The sequence below is a fragment of the Panthera onca genome, chromosome A1 (assembly GCF_046562875.1).
Source record: "Panthera onca isolate mPanOnc1 chromosome A1, mPanOnc1 haplotype 2, whole genome shotgun sequence".
Classification (NCBI taxonomy): domain Eukaryota; kingdom Metazoa; phylum Chordata; class Mammalia; order Carnivora; family Felidae; genus Panthera; species Panthera onca.
This window is the reverse complement of record NC_138339.1, coordinates 129,325,043-129,343,964: the sequence shown is the minus strand read 5'-3', so window position 1 is coordinate 129,343,964 and position 18,922 is coordinate 129,325,043. Positions and strand designations below refer to the sequence as shown.

Sequence of the window (18,922 nt, the reverse complement as noted above, 5' to 3'; positions counted from 1 at the left end):
AGGCAGCTATTCTTCTGCTTTTTGGATTTGCCCACTCTGAACATTGCATACAAATGGAGTCCTATAATATGTTTTCTTCTTTTTTAAAAAAAAATTTTTTAAGGGCGCTGGGGTGGCTCACTTAAGCGTTTGACTTCTGTTCAGGTCATGATCTCACAGTTTGTGGGTTTGAGCCCCCGCGTTGGGCTCTTTGCTGACAGCTGAGAGCCTGGAGCCTGCTTCAGATTCTGTGTCTCCCTTTTTCTGTCCCTCTCTCTCTCAAAAATAAAAAATTTTTAAATGTTTTTTAATTATTTTTGAGAGAGAGCGAGAGAGAGTGCTCAAGCGGGAGAGAGGCAGAGAGAGAGGGAAACAGAGGATCTGAAGCCAGCTCCGCGCTGTGAGTACAGAGCCCCATGTGGAGCTTGAACTCATGAAACGAACCGTGAGATCATGAACTGAGCCGAAATCGAGAGTTGGCTCTTAATCCACTGAGTCACCTGGGCGCCCCTAATATGTGTTCTTTTTTGATTGGCTTCTTTCACCTCACATAATTTTTTAAAAGTTTAATAACCATCTTTTAACCAATATTAGTCTCTGTTACTATATTCATTCCTTTTTATTCCTGAATACTGCTTGATGGACATTAGGTTTTTTTCTACTTTTTTGGCTGTTGTGAAGAATATTTATGTGCAATTTTTTGTGTGGACTTGTGTTTTCAGTTAGTTTGGTTGTATACCTGGAGTGGAATTGTTGGGTCATACGGTAACACTGTGTTTAACATTTTGAGGAATTGACAAATCCTTTGCCAAAGTAGCCACCATTTTGCATTCTCACCAGGAATATGTGAAGGGTCCAATTTCTTTACATTCTTGCCAATACTTTTTATTACCTACCTTTTGATTATAGCCATGTATTCCCCACATAAAAGTGGAATGTGATTTGAACCTATTGCTGTTTTTTTCATAGAGGCAAATTTCTGGAGATGTGCGATGATCTCTTAGCTAGAGTGGAGCCACCACTTCGTAGTGTTTTGGAACAGGCCAGTAAGTATTATTGTGACTGAGTTGTTTGTATAATTCAGGCTCTTTGGAAAATGTCATTTATAACTTTTTGTTAAAGTTATATACATTTTCATTGTATGAACTGCTTTATTGCTGCATGAAGCTTCTTGTTATCTATATTTTTCCCCTGGAGCACCCCAGCCCCACCCTTTTGATCATATTGTCCAGTGAAATCTAATAATTTTCTCGAGTTAATTCAGACTCACAGATGGATATAAGCATCTCATTTATTGGTAAAAATTGTCTTTTGCATTGCTGCTTATTCTAGTCTTAAAGCCTTTTCTGTCAGTGAATCTTTTGCTGACTGAGAAATACAGCAAAGGGAGGATGTGATAACCACATAGCTATTTTAACAGGATGCTTTAATTTTATCTCTTGCTAAAAGTAGAAGTTTGATTTAGGAATGTATCCTTAATTTTTCTAAAACCTTCAACATACTTTTATTTGGAACCCACTGTTGTGTTGGTTGCTGAGTATTTCAGTGTGTTGAGATATACTGTCATCTTGACAAAGGCCCAGCTCTTACATCAGAGTGACTATGGCACACTGGCATGTACTTTTCCATACTGGGATATCCATTTCTTTAAATAGCCCTTCTCAACATATCGTCAGTATTTGTTGCATAAAATGTGGTGTTAGTATTTTATGAATGACTGAAGACGTTTGATGTGCACCTTCTTTACTTCTTTTATAAGGAGGCCGTACCTGTATTATTAATGTTCTAGATGGAATATTCAGGTGGCTAGACGTGCTTTGAATGCTTTTTCTTTCATGCCACATCAGGATCACTCAGTATTTCAAGGCTCTCTTATATTTCCTTTGGCTAGCTTAAGTACTGGTGTTTAAACAATTCTTTGGTACTGTTTCAGAGATTACAGGGCCTGTACACTGCAGGGCATTGAGTATTCCTGGCACTCACCTCTTAAGTCCCAGTATTGTGCCACACTGTCCTTGTTATTTTGTGCATTAAAACATAACCTACTTGGGTCACCTGGGTGGCTCAGGAGGTTAAGCGCCCGACTTTGGCTCAGGTCATGATCTCACAGTTCACAGGTTCCAGCCCCACATCAGGCTCTGTGCTGGCTGGCTGTGCAGGCTGAGCCTGCTTGGAATCCCCCCCCCACCCCTGCCCCCCAGAGACAAAGAGAGAGAGAGAGAGAGAGAGAGAGACAGAGAGAGAGAGAGAGACAGAGAGACTGTGTGTGTGTGTGTGTATGTATGTATGTATGTATATGTATGTATGGGTAGTGGTGGTGGTGGCTGTGGGGTGAAGGAGTGGTGCGGTTTTGTTACGTTTTAAGTTACTTTGTGTTAAGATGTTACATTGCTCTTTTATTTCAATGCAAAGTACTAATTTATTTTTATTTTTTTTTAATTAAAAAATTTTTTAAAGATTTTTTTATTTGAGAGAGAGAGAGAGAGGATGCATGTGATGCATATATGTGTGTGGGAGGGGCAGAAGGAGGGAGAGAGAGAATCCTAAGCAGGCTCTATGCTGTCGGTGCAGAGCCCGTCATGGGGCTTAGTCTCACAAATTGTGCGATCATGACCTGAGCTGAAATCAAGAGTCAGACGCTTAACTGACTGAGCCACCCTGCTGCCCTGTAAAGTACTAAAGATTGTTTTAATCTAAATCTTCTAATCATCTTAAAATAGAGTTAAAGAAAGAAGATATTTATGCAGTGGAGATAGTTGGTGGTGCGACACGAATCCCTGCAGTGAAAGAGAAGATCAGCAAATTTTTTGGAAAAGAACTTAGTACAACATTAAATGCTGATGAAGCGGTCACTCGAGGCTGTGCGTTGCAGGTGAGCTTTCTTTCATAGGTAGTCAGCCATTTATAGGTTATTGTTCCCAGATGGCTTTGCTTTTCTGTATTCACTAATAATCTGAGGTCACCTCAGGATGATCTGTAGGTGTAAGGTTCTGAAATTTTAGTTTTTAAAATGGATATCACAGGTGGTATTGATAAATGGAATTGTACCCTGTAATACACAGTAAGATAAATTAATTTATTAGAAGCATATGTAAGCCTGAGATATTATGAGAATTTGGCATACTAATCGTCTATATATGAAGTAATCTTCTACATCAGTTAAGTAAAGGTTTAAGTTAATGGGAAAATGGTAAGTAATGGCTGGAAGATAATTCGACAAATGATAACAAGTTTTTAAAACCACTTAGACATCATTAAATAATTAATGTAAATACTTAAAAACCATTGATGGTTTTTTGAAGTTATTATTTATACATCTCATAATAGTTCATAATGTCTGTACTTGTCATATGGAATTTTTAAAAATTATTATTCTAGTGTGCAATCTTATCGCCTGCTTTCAAAGTCAGAGAATTTTCTATAACTGATGTAGTACCATATCCAATATCTCTGAGATGGAATTCTCCAGCTGAAGAAGGGTCAAGGTAATAACACTTATTATTTTTATATTTAAAGTTAACTTAGTATTAGGTCTGAGTAAAATATTGCCCTCTGTTTCACCTTTTACAAATCCGTAACGTTTTGTCACAGTGCATGAAGCAGAGTGATGCCTTACTTTAGTCTTGAGAATAAATTTGTGTCCTTATTTAGTTTCCTGTTGATCCGACTGAAATAATTGAAGCCTTTTATGTGCTTATTGAAGTATATTCCTTTTCTTAAAATTGATTTTATACATATGTATAGATAGACATGTCGGTTTTTTATTTTCCTTGGAAGCTCTTCTATCCTGGAAAGGATGCCAGATGAGAGAGCAAGAGAAGAGTAACTAGAGCCATGCTATAATTACTAACATAGCGGACATTGGTAAAAGTGTTCAGGAATATCTTAAATTGGTGTGTTTTTGTCTTTTTCCTTTATCTAGTGACTGTGAAGTCTTTACAAAAAATCATGCTGCTCCTTTCTCTAAAGTACTCACCTTTTATAGAAAGGAACCTTTCACTCTTGAGGCCTATTATAGCTCTCCGCAGGATTTGCCCTATCCAGATCCTGCTATAGGTAAGTAGAGTTGGGAATTAAAAAAAAAAAAAAAAAAAAAAAAAGTACTTGGGAGAACTGGGATAGCAGAGCAAATACAATATTCTGAAGTTTAGTTCATACACAAAAAACCTTTGCCAGTCTTTTTACCAGTTCAGTACTAGCAGGATGGTTATTATTTAATTTGGTCTCCTATTATGTGGGCAGTTATTTCTTGGTTAACGAACATAGTGGGTATACCTTGCACATAATATTCCTAGGTACTGAAAAAGAGTTAAATTCAGTTTTGACCATAACACAGAGTTATACACAGAAAATCATTAGGAAATTGTTATATCAGTACCCTAGGTCATGGATCCATGTTGGTTAGAGTCTTCATAGACTCTCAGAAACTCTTACAATCTGGAAATAATACCAGGTAAAGAGAGAGAAATTAGAGTTACATGATAATTACAGACTTAGAATGCATGAGTCAAGTATAGGAATACCATGAATGATACTTAGAAGCTATGGGAAAGGTAATCTCTGTTTTCCTCATTTATAAACTGGAATAAGAATGATCATTCATATTTTGCAGAGGTTTGTGAATTATAAAACTTAAGTAAAACTCTGGTATACTAACTGACTCCGTATATGGCAATTTTTTGGTAAATGACAGAAGCAGTATGGAATCCCTGGGTTTGTTTTTTTTTTTTCAGTAGTGGAGAAGGTGACATTGGTTTAGGAACTTATTTGGCAGTGGCATATAAAGATGAATTGTAGTAAGGGACCAATGGTAAGGGAATGTTTGGAGGGTTAGGAGACGTTTGAATCCTTAATTAGGACAAGGTACTAAGAGTTCGACTATTTGTGAAAGAAGAAGGAGAAATCTGATGATCATGTAAGCTTGTAAGAGTATTTGAAGCATCATGTTACTGACTTACACTGGGAAATGGGCATAACCTGGCGATATAGGCATATATTCATGTTTGAATTCGTCCTCTCAGGTCATATTTTCTCTTTTGTCTCATATGTCCCTAGCTCAGTTTTTAGTTCAGAAAGTCACTCCTCAGTCTGATGGCTCCAGTTCAAAAGTGAAAGTCAAGGTGCGAGTAAATGTCCATGGCATCTTCAGTGTGTCTAGTGCATCTCTAGTGGAAGTGCTCAAGTTTGAGGAAAATGAGGAACCAATGGAAACAGATCAGAATGCAAAGGAGGAAGAGGTAATTTGGATGTTTTATACCAGAGGTGACTTGGCTAGAAATTCTAGCAAATTTACTGGGTGGCAAGGGAGGAACTTTGTGACAGAGTGCTGAGGGTGAGTTTGCACGTGTCCCCTTATTCAAGCAGATAACGTCTTTATACAATCTTTCAGTTATTTTTGATTCTGATTACTGAAGAATGCTTGGAGTCTCAGTTATTTTCACAAGTAGATTGTATTCTCATTGGAATCATGCACTGGGCCTCATCCTTCTTGTGCATCAAAATCAAGGCTTTATGAAACTACTGAGTCTCCAGAGATTTTATTGAGTTGGTCTGGATTAAGGCCCAGGTATCAGTTGTAGAAGCCTCCGAGGTCATTCTAATGTGCTGCAGGCATTGAGAGCCAAGAATTGAGGTCTCCACAAACTTTACTTTATCATTATTGTCAGCCTTTGTTCTTTTAACAGAATTCTGAAGGTGTTCAGCTCCCCTAATACATGCAGTGGTTGTACTTGGGAGGATGAAAAGACTAATTTAAAAACTTGAAAGTCTCCAGACTTTTGAGAGAAATTTACTCATGAGGAAGCTGGAAGAAACTCCTTTCTCTTCAGAAACGTCTGTTAAATATTGCCACACTGCATCAGATGAGTTTACAAAGTAGTAAAGTACACTGCTGTGGTTTACAGAGTAGTTCCACAGCCACCCTGGTTTACATAACAACTGTTACTCCCTTGTGCAGATGTATGAACTGAGATCCAGAGAGGAAGACTTCCCTATTAGAGATAACATATGTCATAGCTGGAATTGGAGTCTAGGTATTCTGAGTGCTGATAATTGAGCAGGAATTATCTACCATGTGATTTTGCCTCTGTGTTAGGAGGGTTGCTTATTCTTTCATTAGTGTTTCCTAGTTTCGGGATTTGATATGACCTGTTTTCCAGAAGATGCAAGTGGATCAGGAGGAACCACATGCTGAAGAGCAGCAGCAGCACACGCCAGCAGAGAATAAGGCAGAGTCTGAAGAAATGGAGGTATAAGTTGTGTGTGTGTGTGTGTGTGTGTGTGTGTGTGTGTAATTATTTTTTTTTGAGAGAGAGAGACGGAGGGCATCAGTGGGGGGGGGGCAGAGAAAGGGTGAGAGAATCCCAAGCAGGTTCCATGGTGTCGCCATGGAGCCCAGCATGGCACTTGTTCGCACAAACTGCAAGATCACGACCTGAGCCGAAATCAAGAGTCAGGTGTTCAACCTACCCAGGTGCCCCATAGTTGTGTTTGTGAATGTGATTTGTAATCTCTTCACATCGATGGTTTGGCTGAGATAGTGCATCTTCGAAGGTAGTTACGCATCTGACCCTTGAATGCGCAGGTTAAGGATCCTGACCCCTGTGCAGTAAAAAGCCTGTGTATAACGTCTGGCTCCCCCAAAAGTTGACTAGTGGCCTACTGTTGACCAGAAGCCCTACTAGTCACAAAATAAGTAGTTGATTAACTCCTTTTGTATGTTACATGTATTAAATATTGTATTCTTACAAGAAGATAAGCTAGAGAAAAAATGTTACTAAGAAAATCATAAAGCAGAGACCATGCACTTGGAGTACTGTACTGTTTCAAAAAGAAATCCATATATGCATGGACCTGTGCGGTTCAAACCTGTATTATTCAAGGGTCAGCTGTGTTAGGAATTCTCCATGTATTTGAAACTTTTCAGCAAGATTTTATAGTGTGTTTGGAAAGTGTTTGGCTAGAACATTGAACTGTAGTCCATGGTATGTGGGAAGAATGTACTCAGAAACTAGTTTTGCTAGGTTGTGATTGGTTCTTGTTGGTTTCTGAATGGCTGTTGCTGTTAGTCATCCTACCTATAATTTATTTTTTACTGATAAACGGGACATAATTTTTTCAAATTTTGTTATCTCTCTGACACTTGTCTTTTGTCTAAAGATAGTGTTTTAAATAATAAGGTATATCCTAACTACTTATTTGAAAATATATATGTAACACTGTTGAATCCTTCACGATCCTATTTTTTTTATTATTTTTTTAAATTATTCTTGAGAGAGTGAGAATGCGCCCATGTGCGTGGTGGGGGTGGGTGTGGTGCAGGTAGAGAGAGAGGGAGAGAGAGGATCCCACAACAGCTGTCAGCATGGAGCCTGACTTGAGGCTTGATCTCATGAACCACAAGATCACGACCTGAGTGAGCCCAAATCCGGAGTCGGACACTTAACTGACTGAGCCGCCCAGGTGCCCCTGTGATCCTGTTCTTTAACTTGGTGACGTCCAAGTTTTCATGTTTAAATTTGTTGTCAGTATTGAAAACGTGTTTTCTTTCAACTTAGGATATTGCAATGTGTAGTCTAACCTTTGTAAGGTATTTCTGATTGTTTGGCAGAACCTGTAGATGGCTTAAGTCTGTAAACTCATTTTTTTTTTTTTTAAGTTTTTGTTTTTAAGTTTATTTCTGAGAGAGAGAGAGAGCAGGGGAGGGGCAGAGAGAGAGGGAGACAGAATTCCAAGCAGGCTCTGTACTGTCAGCACAGAGCCTGATGTGGAGCTCGGACTCACAGAACTGTGAGATCATGACTAGAGCTGAAACCAAGTCATGATCTGAATTGCTGAATTGACTGGGCCCCCAGGCGGTGCTGTTAACTCATTTTCACATCTGCTTATTAGTATATTTGAAATTATTGTGAGTGTGCAAATCATAAAAAAGAATAATGGTCAGAGGAAGTGGAAAAGCCTACTTATAGGCCTTTTCCAAGGTAGAAAACCATTCATGGTGAGTGGTTGAGGGCAACAGTCTGAGGGAGTAGTACTTTGTGTGTATATGGAGAACTGTCGAGGAGAAAGGAAAGGTGCTCTGTCCCTTCCCCTCCTAGTGCTGTGGAGCTGTGGGAAATTTCAGTGGGCTGGTTAGGCTTCTTCGTTGACGTGGCTTGAGAACTGACACCTTTCCTAGTATGAAATTAAATGCAAATGATAAATTTTAGAAACTGACTTAACTTGGATAGGAGGTGGGGGAAATGGCTTTGAAATTGTGCCTTGTATCATACAGCACATTGAATTCCAGATAAGTTAGGTAGTTAAAAAAAACAACAAAACAACAAATGAATATTTTTCCAGTCTTTGGATCAGGGAGGGCTTTGAAAGCATGAAAGCAATGAAAGTTATCCCAAAGGAAAAAAAGGGATACATTTAACAATAAAGACTTATATAGATATATGGACAAATAATACAAAGTTAAAGCGGAAAAAGTCAGTTGAGGGAAAAAAATCACTAAAATGCTAAGAGGTGTTGGTTGATAAATGCCAAGGGAATATGAAGAAATAGGTAAGTGTGTGAGATAAGGTTATTTTTTTTAATAAAGTGTATTTATTTTGAGAGAGAGAGAGAGAGCAAGAGCGCTCATGTGCAAGTGGGAGAGGAGCAGAGAAAGAGGGAGCAAGAGAGAATCCCAAGCAGGCTCTGCATTGACAGCATGGAAATATGAGGTTTGAATTCACAAGCCAGGAGTGAGATCATGACCTGAGCTGAAATCAAGACTCGGATACCTAACTGAGCCATCCAGGCACACCAAGGTTATTGACCCAAAGAAAATCATAGATAATGGTAAACAAATTCTTGTTTGTGGCGAGGGTGTGGTGGATGGATTGTCTGATTCTTTGTGAGAATGTAAATTGGTATAGACGATCTGGAAATCATATTGGTAATAGGTTTCTGAACCATAAATTCATATCTTTCCCTAATATCATATCCAAATCTGTATGTTTAGATAAGATTGGAAGAAAATTGGAGAAGATTTAATAGTGATTATGTGTTGGGACGTCTGGCTGGCCCAGTCGGTTAAGTGTCCGACTTTGACTAAAGTCATTATCTCACAGCTCTTGGGTTTGAGCCTTGCGTCGGGCTGTATGCTGACAGCTCTGAGCCTGGAGCCTGCTTAGGAGACTGTGTCTCCCTTGCCCTCCGCCCCCCCCCCCCCCCCCACTTGTGCTCTGTCTCTCAAAAATAAAGAAAACATTAAAACATTAAAAAAAGTTGTGATTATGTGTTGATTGTGGGATTATGGGAGGTTTTGTGTGTGTTTACGCAGTGCGGCAGTATTCGGTATATTTACCTTGTGATGTAGCCAGTCTTCTAAACGTTTTCATCTTGCTGTTTGGAAACTCTGTGCCTATTAAACAGCAACTCCCCATTCCCACATGTCCCGTACCCCCAGCCCCTGGCACCCACCATTACTTCTGTGGCTGTGGATTTGACTACTCACAGTATTTATATTTTTAACTTTGCAGATACTATAAGAAGTAGCCCCAGGTTATTGAGATTAGAATACAAAGTGATAAAAAAGCAAAAAGAACTCTTGAAATGGAAGTTTAAGGTGGCCCATATATGTTTGTTAATAGTGATTTCTTGTTATTTTAGACCTCTCAAGCTGGATCAAAAGACAAAAAGATGGACCAACCACCCCAAGCCAAGAAGGCAAAAGTGAAGACCAGTACTGTGGACCTGCCCATTGAGAATCAGCTGTTATGGCAGATAGACAGAGAGATGCTCAACTTGTACATTGAAAATGAGGTGGTTATTTCCAGCCTCTTAGAACATTCAGCTAACTGATGAATATGGCTGTAGAGCTCAAACTCTTTGTCTAGTGACCTTTATGGGGCTTGAGGCAGCAATTTTAGGTTTTTGGGTAATGCAAGGGCAAATCCCATGTAATGTCAAAATTCTTTTACGGTTATATGTCTATATTGCTAGAAGCTGTGTTACGAGATCTTTAACATTACGTCTTTGATTTAATGGTGGTATTGTTCATGTTCAGGTGTGTGAGTATGTTTGTTCACTTGGGAGCTTGGCATGTTTGATGAGGTGGGTCATGGAAGTTGATGGTAGTAGAAATCAAAGCATCAGTGGTAGTGCTATTTTGTTCATTAGTTCCTTTCCCTACTGCTAGTCAATACTGAACTCTTGTTATGGTGAGTGATGCAAGGTTTGGGACCCTGCAGCACAAATTATTGAATGAATTGTCTGCTGTTAGTTTTTTTTTTTTTTTTTTTTTTTTTTTAAATATCATGTATCCCTTGGATCTTAGATTTGTTTTATAGACTTATAGCATTTACACTGTGTGAATGATTTCATGTTTTTCTTTGGTATTGTGTAGTAATACTGCAGACTATACCACCTTGTGACATTGAGCTGATAGTTTTTTAAAGTTCACTTGTCTTAAATTCTCTTCCTTATTTTTGCTTTTGAGTTTCTAAATATTGATAATTTCTATTTATTTTTTATTATAAAAAAATTTTTTTTTAACTTTTACTCAGTTTTCAGAGATAAGAATGTGAGCAGGTTAAGGGCAGAGAGGGAGAAGGAGACACAATCTGAATGAAGCAGGTTCCAGACTCCGAGCTGTCAGCACAGAGCCCGACACAGGGCTCGAACTCAGGAGCTGGGAGATCATGACCTGAGCTGAAGTCAGATGCTTAACTGACTGAGCCACCCAGGCGCCCCTATTTTTTTTCTAAGCACACCTACAAAACTCAGAGTTGATCTTCATAATTTATTGAGGACTAATATTTCCACTTCTCATTTATGGATGATTTGCAGAGCTAAGAGGATTTGGGGAAGAAGGATTCTCTCCTTGTAGGACGACATTAGTTAACATTTAAGAGGACCTCGTCTCAGCTGTCTGAATATCTAATGTGTACTTTTCTCAGGGTAAGATGATCATGCAGGATAAACTAGAGAAAGAGAGAAATGATGCCAAGAACGCTGTGGAAGAGTATGTGTACGAGATGAGGGACAAGCTTAGCGGCGAGTATGAGAAGTTTGTGAGTGAAGCTGTAAGTATGTGCCTGCCTATTCCATGTTTTCTGGGAGTGGCCTCAGCTGTATTAGGTAGAAAGGGAGCTGGCATCTGTAGGTATATGTTCAAATGATTAAAATGTGCTTTTCTGGGGGAAAAGTGTTGTATTTTTTTAGTGCAATGATTCCTAAAGGCTAGTCTTCATCATTTTTTGTTTGTTTTTATTGCATCACTTTTTGATACATTTGCATGCTATTATTTACCTTGTATTTAAAAAAAATCAGCTCACTTTTCTTTGAGGTTTACTGTTATTTTATTTCACTTTTAAAAAATTGAGGCGTAATTGATACATAAACATTATGTTAGTTTCAGGAGTACAACATAGTGACATGTGCAAACCTGAAATGATGACCGTAAGTCTAGTTAAACATCTGTCACTACAATAGTTACAAAAATTTTTTTAAGATTTTATTTTTTTATAGCTTACATATTTTCAAATGCTTTTTGTATTTCTGAAAATTTCAAACATCCAAATGTGTCCAAATTTTTAAACCTATCCCTTATGTACCAGAGAGAATTATAAAACTGTCTGCAGGTAACAAGCAAAATAATACTGCCAGTCTTGTTGTCTGTGTCTCCCTACTCCCCCCATATTTTAAAGGGAATTCAGATGCTGTAGTCTGTGCTTCTGACTTCACTGGCCAGTTGACTAATTTTTGTCATCACTAATTATATTTTATTCATCTTTAGGATCGTAACAGTTTTACCTTGAAATTAGAAGATACTGAAAACTGGTTGTATGAGGATGGAGAAGACCAGCCAAAGCAAGTTTATGTTGATAAATTGGCAGAATTAAAAGTAAGTGATTTTGGGGGGGCTGGGGAGAGAGAGACAGAGACAGACAGACAGACACCCAGGTGCTCCAGAGCATGCGACTCTTGATCTTGGGAGTTGTGAGTTCATTCCCCATGTTGGACCTAGTGCTTCCTTTTTTTTTCTTTCATTTTTAAATTAAAAAAAAAAAAAAAAATTTTTTTTTTAGCATTCATTTTTGAGGGACAAAGTATGAGTGGGGGAGGGGCAGAGAGAGAGGGAGACACAGACTCTGCAGCAGGCTCCAGGCACTGAGCTGTCAGCACAGATACTGATGCGGGGCTTGAGGTCAAGAACCATGAGATAGTGACCTGAGCCGAAGTTGGATGCCTAACCGACTGAGCCACCTAGGTGCCCCCATTATCTTTGTTTTAGAACCTTGTAGTAACAAAATTATTTTTCTGAAAATGGAGTTTAGCCTTAAAATGTTTCACTGAAGGAGATTGCATTCTTGATACAGAGGTGGAAAACCTAGCAAAACCTGTCCTAAAGGCCACTGTAATGCAATTGGGGGAGGGTTGTTATGTAACTTTTTTTTTTTAAAGTTTTATTTGTATTTATTTTGAGAGAGAGTGCGAGTCGGGTGGGGGTACAGAGACAGAGAGGGAGAGAGAGAATCTTAAGGAGGCCCCATGCTGCCAGCACAGAGTCCCATGTGGGGCTTGAACTCATGAAGCTGCGAGATCATGATCTGAGCTGAAACCAAGAATCGGATGCTTAACCGACTGAGCCACCCCGGGAGCCCCATATAGCTTTGATTTTCAGTAAAGCAAAAACATCTGGTTTTGTATTAAAGAATCTGATCATTAAACTTAGGGTTGAAAGCACAAAAAAATGAAGGGGCTGAAAAAGTTCAGTTGGGAGAATGTTAGGGTGAAGATCTAAAGGCCCTTGGATCATTCCTGGTACACTGAATGTTTTAGTGCATGTCCAGGGTCATTGCCTTTTCTGTGAGTTAAGGGCTGCAAATGAATGAAGTGACTGTGTTTGAATAAAACTTTATTTAAAAAAAAATAACAAAAAATGATCTAAGGTTGAGGCCTTTGTTTGCAAAAGGATGCAAATGCACAAGAAGAACTTTTCACCTTTCTGTGGATTACTTTGTTGTCAAACTGGGCCATTGTGACTCCCTTCTGAAATGGAATTGCTCAAGGACAGTGCCTTCAAATTTCCTGTCATTCTGGAAGGATACGAAGAGCTTCCAGAGAGATCCTTCAGATTGAGTTTTTTTGTTTTAGTTTTTATTATGGGCGATGTTCAAACACAGTAAAGTAGAACAGTAGTTTCAACTTTTGTCAGTTGATGACCAATTTTGTTTCATTTTTGCTCCCTTCCACTCCTAGGTATTTGATGAAAGTCTTTTGTGTTGTATTTAATCTGAAAATATTTCAGTATGTATTTAAAAGAAAATGCAACATTAAACTATGTATCATTATTACATTAAAAAATTCTTTCGTATCCCCCCCCTACCACCCCCATCCCCTTTTTTAATGTTTATTTAGTTTGAGAGAGAGTGAGCAGGGTAGGGGGAGAGAGGGAGAGGGAGACAGAGAATCCTAAGCAGGTTCCATCCTGGCAGTGCAGAGCCTGATGTGGGGGTTGAACTCAAAAACTGTGAAATCATGACCTTAGCCGAAACCAAGAGTCAGATGCTTAACTGGCCGAGCCGCTCAGGCTCCCCTTTATTTTTTTATTTTTTAATTAAAAAATTTTTTTAAATGTTTATTTTTGAGAGGGGGTGGGTAGGGGAGGGACAGAGAGAGAGGGAGACACAGAATACGAACCAGGCTCCAGGCTCTGGGCTGTCAGCACAGAGCCCAATGTGGGGCTCAAACCCACAAACTGTGGGACCATAATCTGAGCTGAAGTCGGATGCTTAACCAACTGAGCCACCAGGCGCTCCTTTAATACCACTTTAATGTTACTGTGTATTTAGTTTTCAAATTCCAGTTGTTTTATAAAGTATTTTTTAGTTAGTTTGACTCAGGAACCTCATAAGGACCATACATGCTCCTTTGTCTCCTCAGTTATCTTTCTGCCCCCTTAGTTATTAAACAAAACAAAACAAGACAAAAAAACTAGAAAATCTGATCTAGTTTTGTTTGCTTTTCTGCTTATTACTGTCTAATTTACTTCTGTGGTGTTTATTGCCATCTAATAAATTCATGGTTAGAACTAGAGAGTTCAGATTTAATTTACAAACTGTTTTTTTGGCACATGTGCTTCATACTTAGGATTGTGTATCACTATCGGGAGGCACCTATTTTTGGGTTGTCTCCCCACTGTGTTTTGAAAATTAGGACTCCAGTGACAAGTTGAACTGTGGCTCCACATGGAACCAGTATAGAGGTATATTCTCATATTTAGCCTAAGGATATATTTCACTGGGCTGGGGAGCATTATTGGGCTTTTTATATATAGCAAATGGAAATGAAATGTATTCCATAGTAGATCTCAGTAATAGTAGAGACAATACTACTTTGATAGTTTAAGCATTCTTTCGTCTGTTAAGAATCTAGGTCACCCTATTAAGATGCGATTCCAGGAATCTGAAGAAAGACCAAAATTATTTGAAGAACTAGGGAAACAAATCCAACAGTATATGAAAGTAATCAGCTCTTTCAAAAACAAGGTATCTATTTTTTTTTTTTTTTTTTTTGTTCCTTTCCCTACTTTTACTTTGGTAGAGTTAAGTTTTGAGGCATAACAGCTCTTTTCTTTTCTTTTCTTCTTTTCAACTATTGTTCAATAATACTGCTGGGTTTTTTGTTTTGTTTTTTGGATGTTAGTGTAATGTGTATGATATTTTATTGACTCTTACTAAGAACGCTGTGATTTGCTACTCTGTTTTAATAGGTAGAATCTGGAAGTGAGCAGTATTGTTCAGTTTCCTTTTCTTGCTCTGAAATGCTTATCATTTACTTAATCTGCTCTATCCTGGTCTTTCTGAGAACCATTAGGCATACAGTTTGGTTTGTTATGGAAAATTTTTTAAATGTTTATTTTTGAGAGAGAGAGACACAGAGTGCAGGTGTGAGAAGACAGGCAGAGAGAGACAGACACAGAATCCGAAGCAGGCTCCAGGCTTTGAGCTGTCAGCACAGAGCCTGATGTAGGGCTTGAACTCATAAAAGGTTAGATCATGACTTGAGCCGAAGTCGGACACTTAACCAACTGAGCCACTCAGGCACCCCTCCCAAATTACTATTGAAGGGGCTGGGGTTTGGCCTGACGTCTGGCCCCACAAAGTATGGATTCTTAACCACTCGCTATAGTCCAGGTTCTTGATGGTCTGTCAGTGTAAGAAGCTTTGAGTGATAAATTGGGCTTATTTATTGAAAAAGAATTTGCTTCTGAAAGGTCTCCTTTATAAAATTGTTTTTGTTATTGTTCTGGTTCCTCACTAGTATGCCTAAACTTCAGTTCTCCTATCTAATGGCCTGTAACGTCATGTTTGTGAAATTATCTTCATAAGATTGTGTGTCAGGCCTGTGCTTTTTATGCTGTTGAAGTCTTTTAATTGCTATCTTATGTGTATATTTGGGCCTTAAGTCTGTTTCCTGAGTATTTTAAAAATTGGGGTTACTCTTTCTTGAAATTTTTTTTTAAGGAATTGAATTTCTATTGAGATTGTGAGGCTAAATGTGCTTCATTTTTGAAAAGCCTGTAACTTTCTGAAAGATGGCAGACAACTGGATATTTGGGTGGGTAGAGTATCATCCTTTGACCCTTGTCTGGTTGTCTCCTGGTTGCAGGAGGACCAGTATGACCATTTGGATGCTGCAGACATGATGAAGGTGGAGAAAAGCACAAATGAAGCCATGGAGTGGATGAATAACAAACTGAATCTGCAGAACAAGCAGAGTCTGACCGTGGATCCAGTTGTCAAGGCAAGAGAGATTGAAGCTAAAATTAAGGTAATTTATAGCCTTGATATTTAATTATTTTTTCTTGTCAGCCTTGTTATTAATTATTAACAATCCTTAAAGTGACACTTAGCTGGGAACTTCGTTACTACATCTTAGTTTCTGGCTTCTGGTTGGGAGACGGTGGGCTTGGGTTCATTTGAGTGGGTCACGTCAAATTTGTTATTTTGTAAGAACCCACGATTTTCTCTTCTGCCGTTCTAGGAGCTGATGAGTATCTGTAGCCCTATAATTTCAAAGCCCAAACCCAAAGTGGAACCTCCAAAAGAGGAGCAAAAAAATGCAGAGCAGAATGGACCAGTGGATGGACAAGGAGACAGCCCAGGCCCTCAGGCTGCCGAGCAGGGTACAGACACAGCTGTGCCTTCGGATTCAGACAAGAAGCTTCCTGAAATGGACATTGATTGATTCCAACAATTGTTTATATTAAAACAGACTATTATAAAGCTTTAAGTTGTCAACTTTGTTCTAAATATCAACTAGAGCAATCAAATACTGGAGATTTCTTAGTCAGTTTTTAGGGGATTTCGGGGGAGGGGATATAGGTAATGTATGGAGCATTTTGACTTCTAAATAGTTAGTTACAGAAATTAAGTGCATTGTATCTTTTTCATAATGGTACTATTTAGAAGCCCAGTTAGTCTTACTTACCGAGCTTCTGCTTCACTCCTTTTATGTTTAATCATGCTTACACAAAGATAAGTTTGTTTTGGAAGGCTGAGCTATAGCAAAAGCTCTAACTACCTGTCAAGCAGACTTTTCATTGTGACCTGTGTGGCAGGAACTCTGGAAACTGTGCTTCAGAAATCTGTTGGAGAGATTGCCATGAAGGCTCCCTGCCTGGTGTGGGGATGGGGCTGGGGTCCCCCTCTTTCTGAGGGCTAGAGCATGGCATGGCATGGGTTAATTAACATAGCAGAACATGAGAAGTGTGCTCTCTGAGCTCCTTCCCACTGCTTCACTCCACTGGGACACCTCCCCCTCCTCCTCCCCCCGCCCCTGTTCCTCCCCCGCCCCCAGGAGAGGAGCTCCTCTTACAAATGCCATGTGCTGCTCTTGGGGAAATGGACCCCTTCACCTGCAGCAAGTGGATAACTGAGGATTTTGGACCTGGAAGCTCTTCCTGAGAAAGAATATTCCTGAAAGTATGTTCACTATAATGCCCCAAGCATCAAGTCTAAATCATTTTCTCGTTGGGAAGTTAGAATTGGATAGATGTATTGTTGGATATAGGCATGGTAAATTGAACTGAGGAATTGATTCTTGTTAATTATGGTGTAAAGATTTGTATCCTGGCCTGCTCATTCAGGTGAGAGATGTTCTGTGTAAATTTGAAGTATAGCTTGAAGTCCTAGGACAAGAGTTAAAAGTGCTTTTTAGCTCATTCACAGTCACTGTGTGTTAAGTGTTAATACCTGCCACGAACCTGCCAATTTATGTGTTAAACAGCTGACAGATCATACAAAAAAACCCCTAAGATACACTGGATTGTACTCGGTGAGTCTGAAATTAGTGTTAAGTGCGGTGCCTGATTTCACCATCACCGCATTCTTTCTGTGCGGCCAATGTCAGGTGCACCAAAGCATTCCCTGTGACTGCCCTATAGGGCAGTATTGATAGGGAAGCATTTGGAAACTCCAAGGGAAGCCTGTATTAGAGGCTACAGCTGGTACCTGCCTTAGAAGCTATTAGAAGCTTCATCGGTTACATTTTGGATCTTTGTTATCTGTGTGACAGAGTGCCTCTCTGTTAATTTTGGCCTATGCTGTTAGAAATAAGATGCTTTGCCTATTTAGAATAAGTTTCTGTCCCTGTCTGCACTAAAAACTTTCAGAGTGTTATAAGTTTCTGAAGTGCTCTAGAGAAACCGTGCTTAGAGGAGGAAGGTGGAAGTGTATTTATGTTGGTGTGTAAGCACACATGGAAGCCTCTGTCACCAGGACTTGGCCCTGTTCTTAGAGTGTCCTCTATTCATTCTCTACCCGTCATGCTTTGAGTTCCAGCTGGCCTGCGCTGAGGCCAATAGCTAACTTTGGCTTGCTGGCTGCAGGATTAAGCCAATTCTTATGCAACTGACTCGTCCTTTAATGGCCATTTCTTCTAAAAAAACCTTTTTGTGTGGGGGAGGGTGCGGGTGTTGGGATGGGGGTAAAACTGAAGTTTAAAGTTTAAACTAGAAATAAGATGATGTGGTCTGCTTGCTCTCTGTTTAGACAGGCCTTAAAACCAATTGGATTAACTTGGAGGCCAGGCCAGAGAGTGTATGGTAATTGAGGACTTGTTTGCAGACAAGCATTTATCCAGGTTGCATTATCCAAATTGGTTTGTTAAAGCTCCGGGTCACGTTCTTACACTAAGAGAAACATTAAATAAACAGACAAGTTTAGGAAAAATTAATAAAAGAAACCTGTCTTACACTCAGAGGAATGGTTTCCTTAATTTCCTAATGAAAGGTGTGTGTGTGTGTGTGCACGCGCGCGTGTGTACATTTTGTGTATGTGTGTGTTCAATAAAAACTCCAGTGGTAGGAGTCCTCTTAACCAAATTCTACTTAACATTGGTCAGAGACCCCATCTGAAGAACAATTGAGGCACAGTATACTGAGTGGCAAGAAGTTACTCTATTTCTGTACTGCTGTTCTCCCATGTTGAGTCTTGGCCCAGTTGTCTGGTATGTGGGGATCCATCCCTTGTGTTGTCCTTCCTTTGAGGGTTTGGACAGCAGCAGAAGGTGGGTTATGGCCCCGTGGAGGACTGATGTTGTCACCTTTAGTTAAAGAACGCTGTGGCCTGGAGTGTGTGAGTGTAAGTAACCCTTGCCACCATTGGATGTATAGTGTGTGTGAGTACACAGATGTGTGTGTGTGTGAATGTGGGGTGGTAATGAGTGTGGGAAGGGGATGAAGCCATCTGAAGAGCCTGGACTACAAGGTGGGGGGGTGGGAGGCCTCACTTCCAGAGTCCTGCTCTGGTTGTGTTAGGAGGAGCTGACCTGCCACAGCCTACCAGTAGGGCCTGTGTCAGCCCCCTTCAGCAGATGTGTCTGAGGTCAGACTTCAGGACTTCAGCAGAGGTCCGCTTTCCCATGGGTCTCTTGACCTTGGGAAAGGAGTAGGCACGTGGTGAAG

General features: G+C 39.6%; 1 protein-coding gene across 2 annotated transcripts in view; it reads left to right on the top strand.

The window, feature by feature from the left end:
• The window catches only part of HSPA4 (heat shock protein family A (Hsp70) member 4), a 47,513-nt gene extending 29,297 nt beyond the window's left edge, over positions 1-18,216 (top strand). For both annotated transcript variants that reach the window (XM_078451060.2, XM_078451064.2), the window contains 12 exons: positions 949-1,025; positions 2,700-2,851; positions 3,358-3,464; positions 3,902-4,035; positions 5,035-5,216; positions 6,138-6,227; positions 9,619-9,771; positions 10,908-11,033; positions 11,747-11,854; positions 14,382-14,501; positions 15,625-15,786; positions 16,000-18,216. In XM_078451060.2, coding sequence (XP_078307186.1) covers positions 949-1,025; positions 2,700-2,851; positions 3,358-3,464; positions 3,902-4,035; positions 5,035-5,216; positions 6,138-6,227; positions 9,619-9,771; positions 10,908-11,033; positions 11,747-11,854; positions 14,382-14,501; positions 15,625-15,786; positions 16,000-16,203 — 1,615 coding nt within the window. In that variant the 3' untranslated portion in view covers positions 16,204-18,216. The remainder of the gene's footprint in view (positions 1-948; positions 1,026-2,699; positions 2,852-3,357; positions 3,465-3,901; positions 4,036-5,034; positions 5,217-6,137; positions 6,228-9,618; positions 9,772-10,907; positions 11,034-11,746; positions 11,855-14,381; positions 14,502-15,624; positions 15,787-15,999) is intronic.
• The last annotated feature ends 706 nt before the right edge of the window (positions 18,217-18,922 follow it).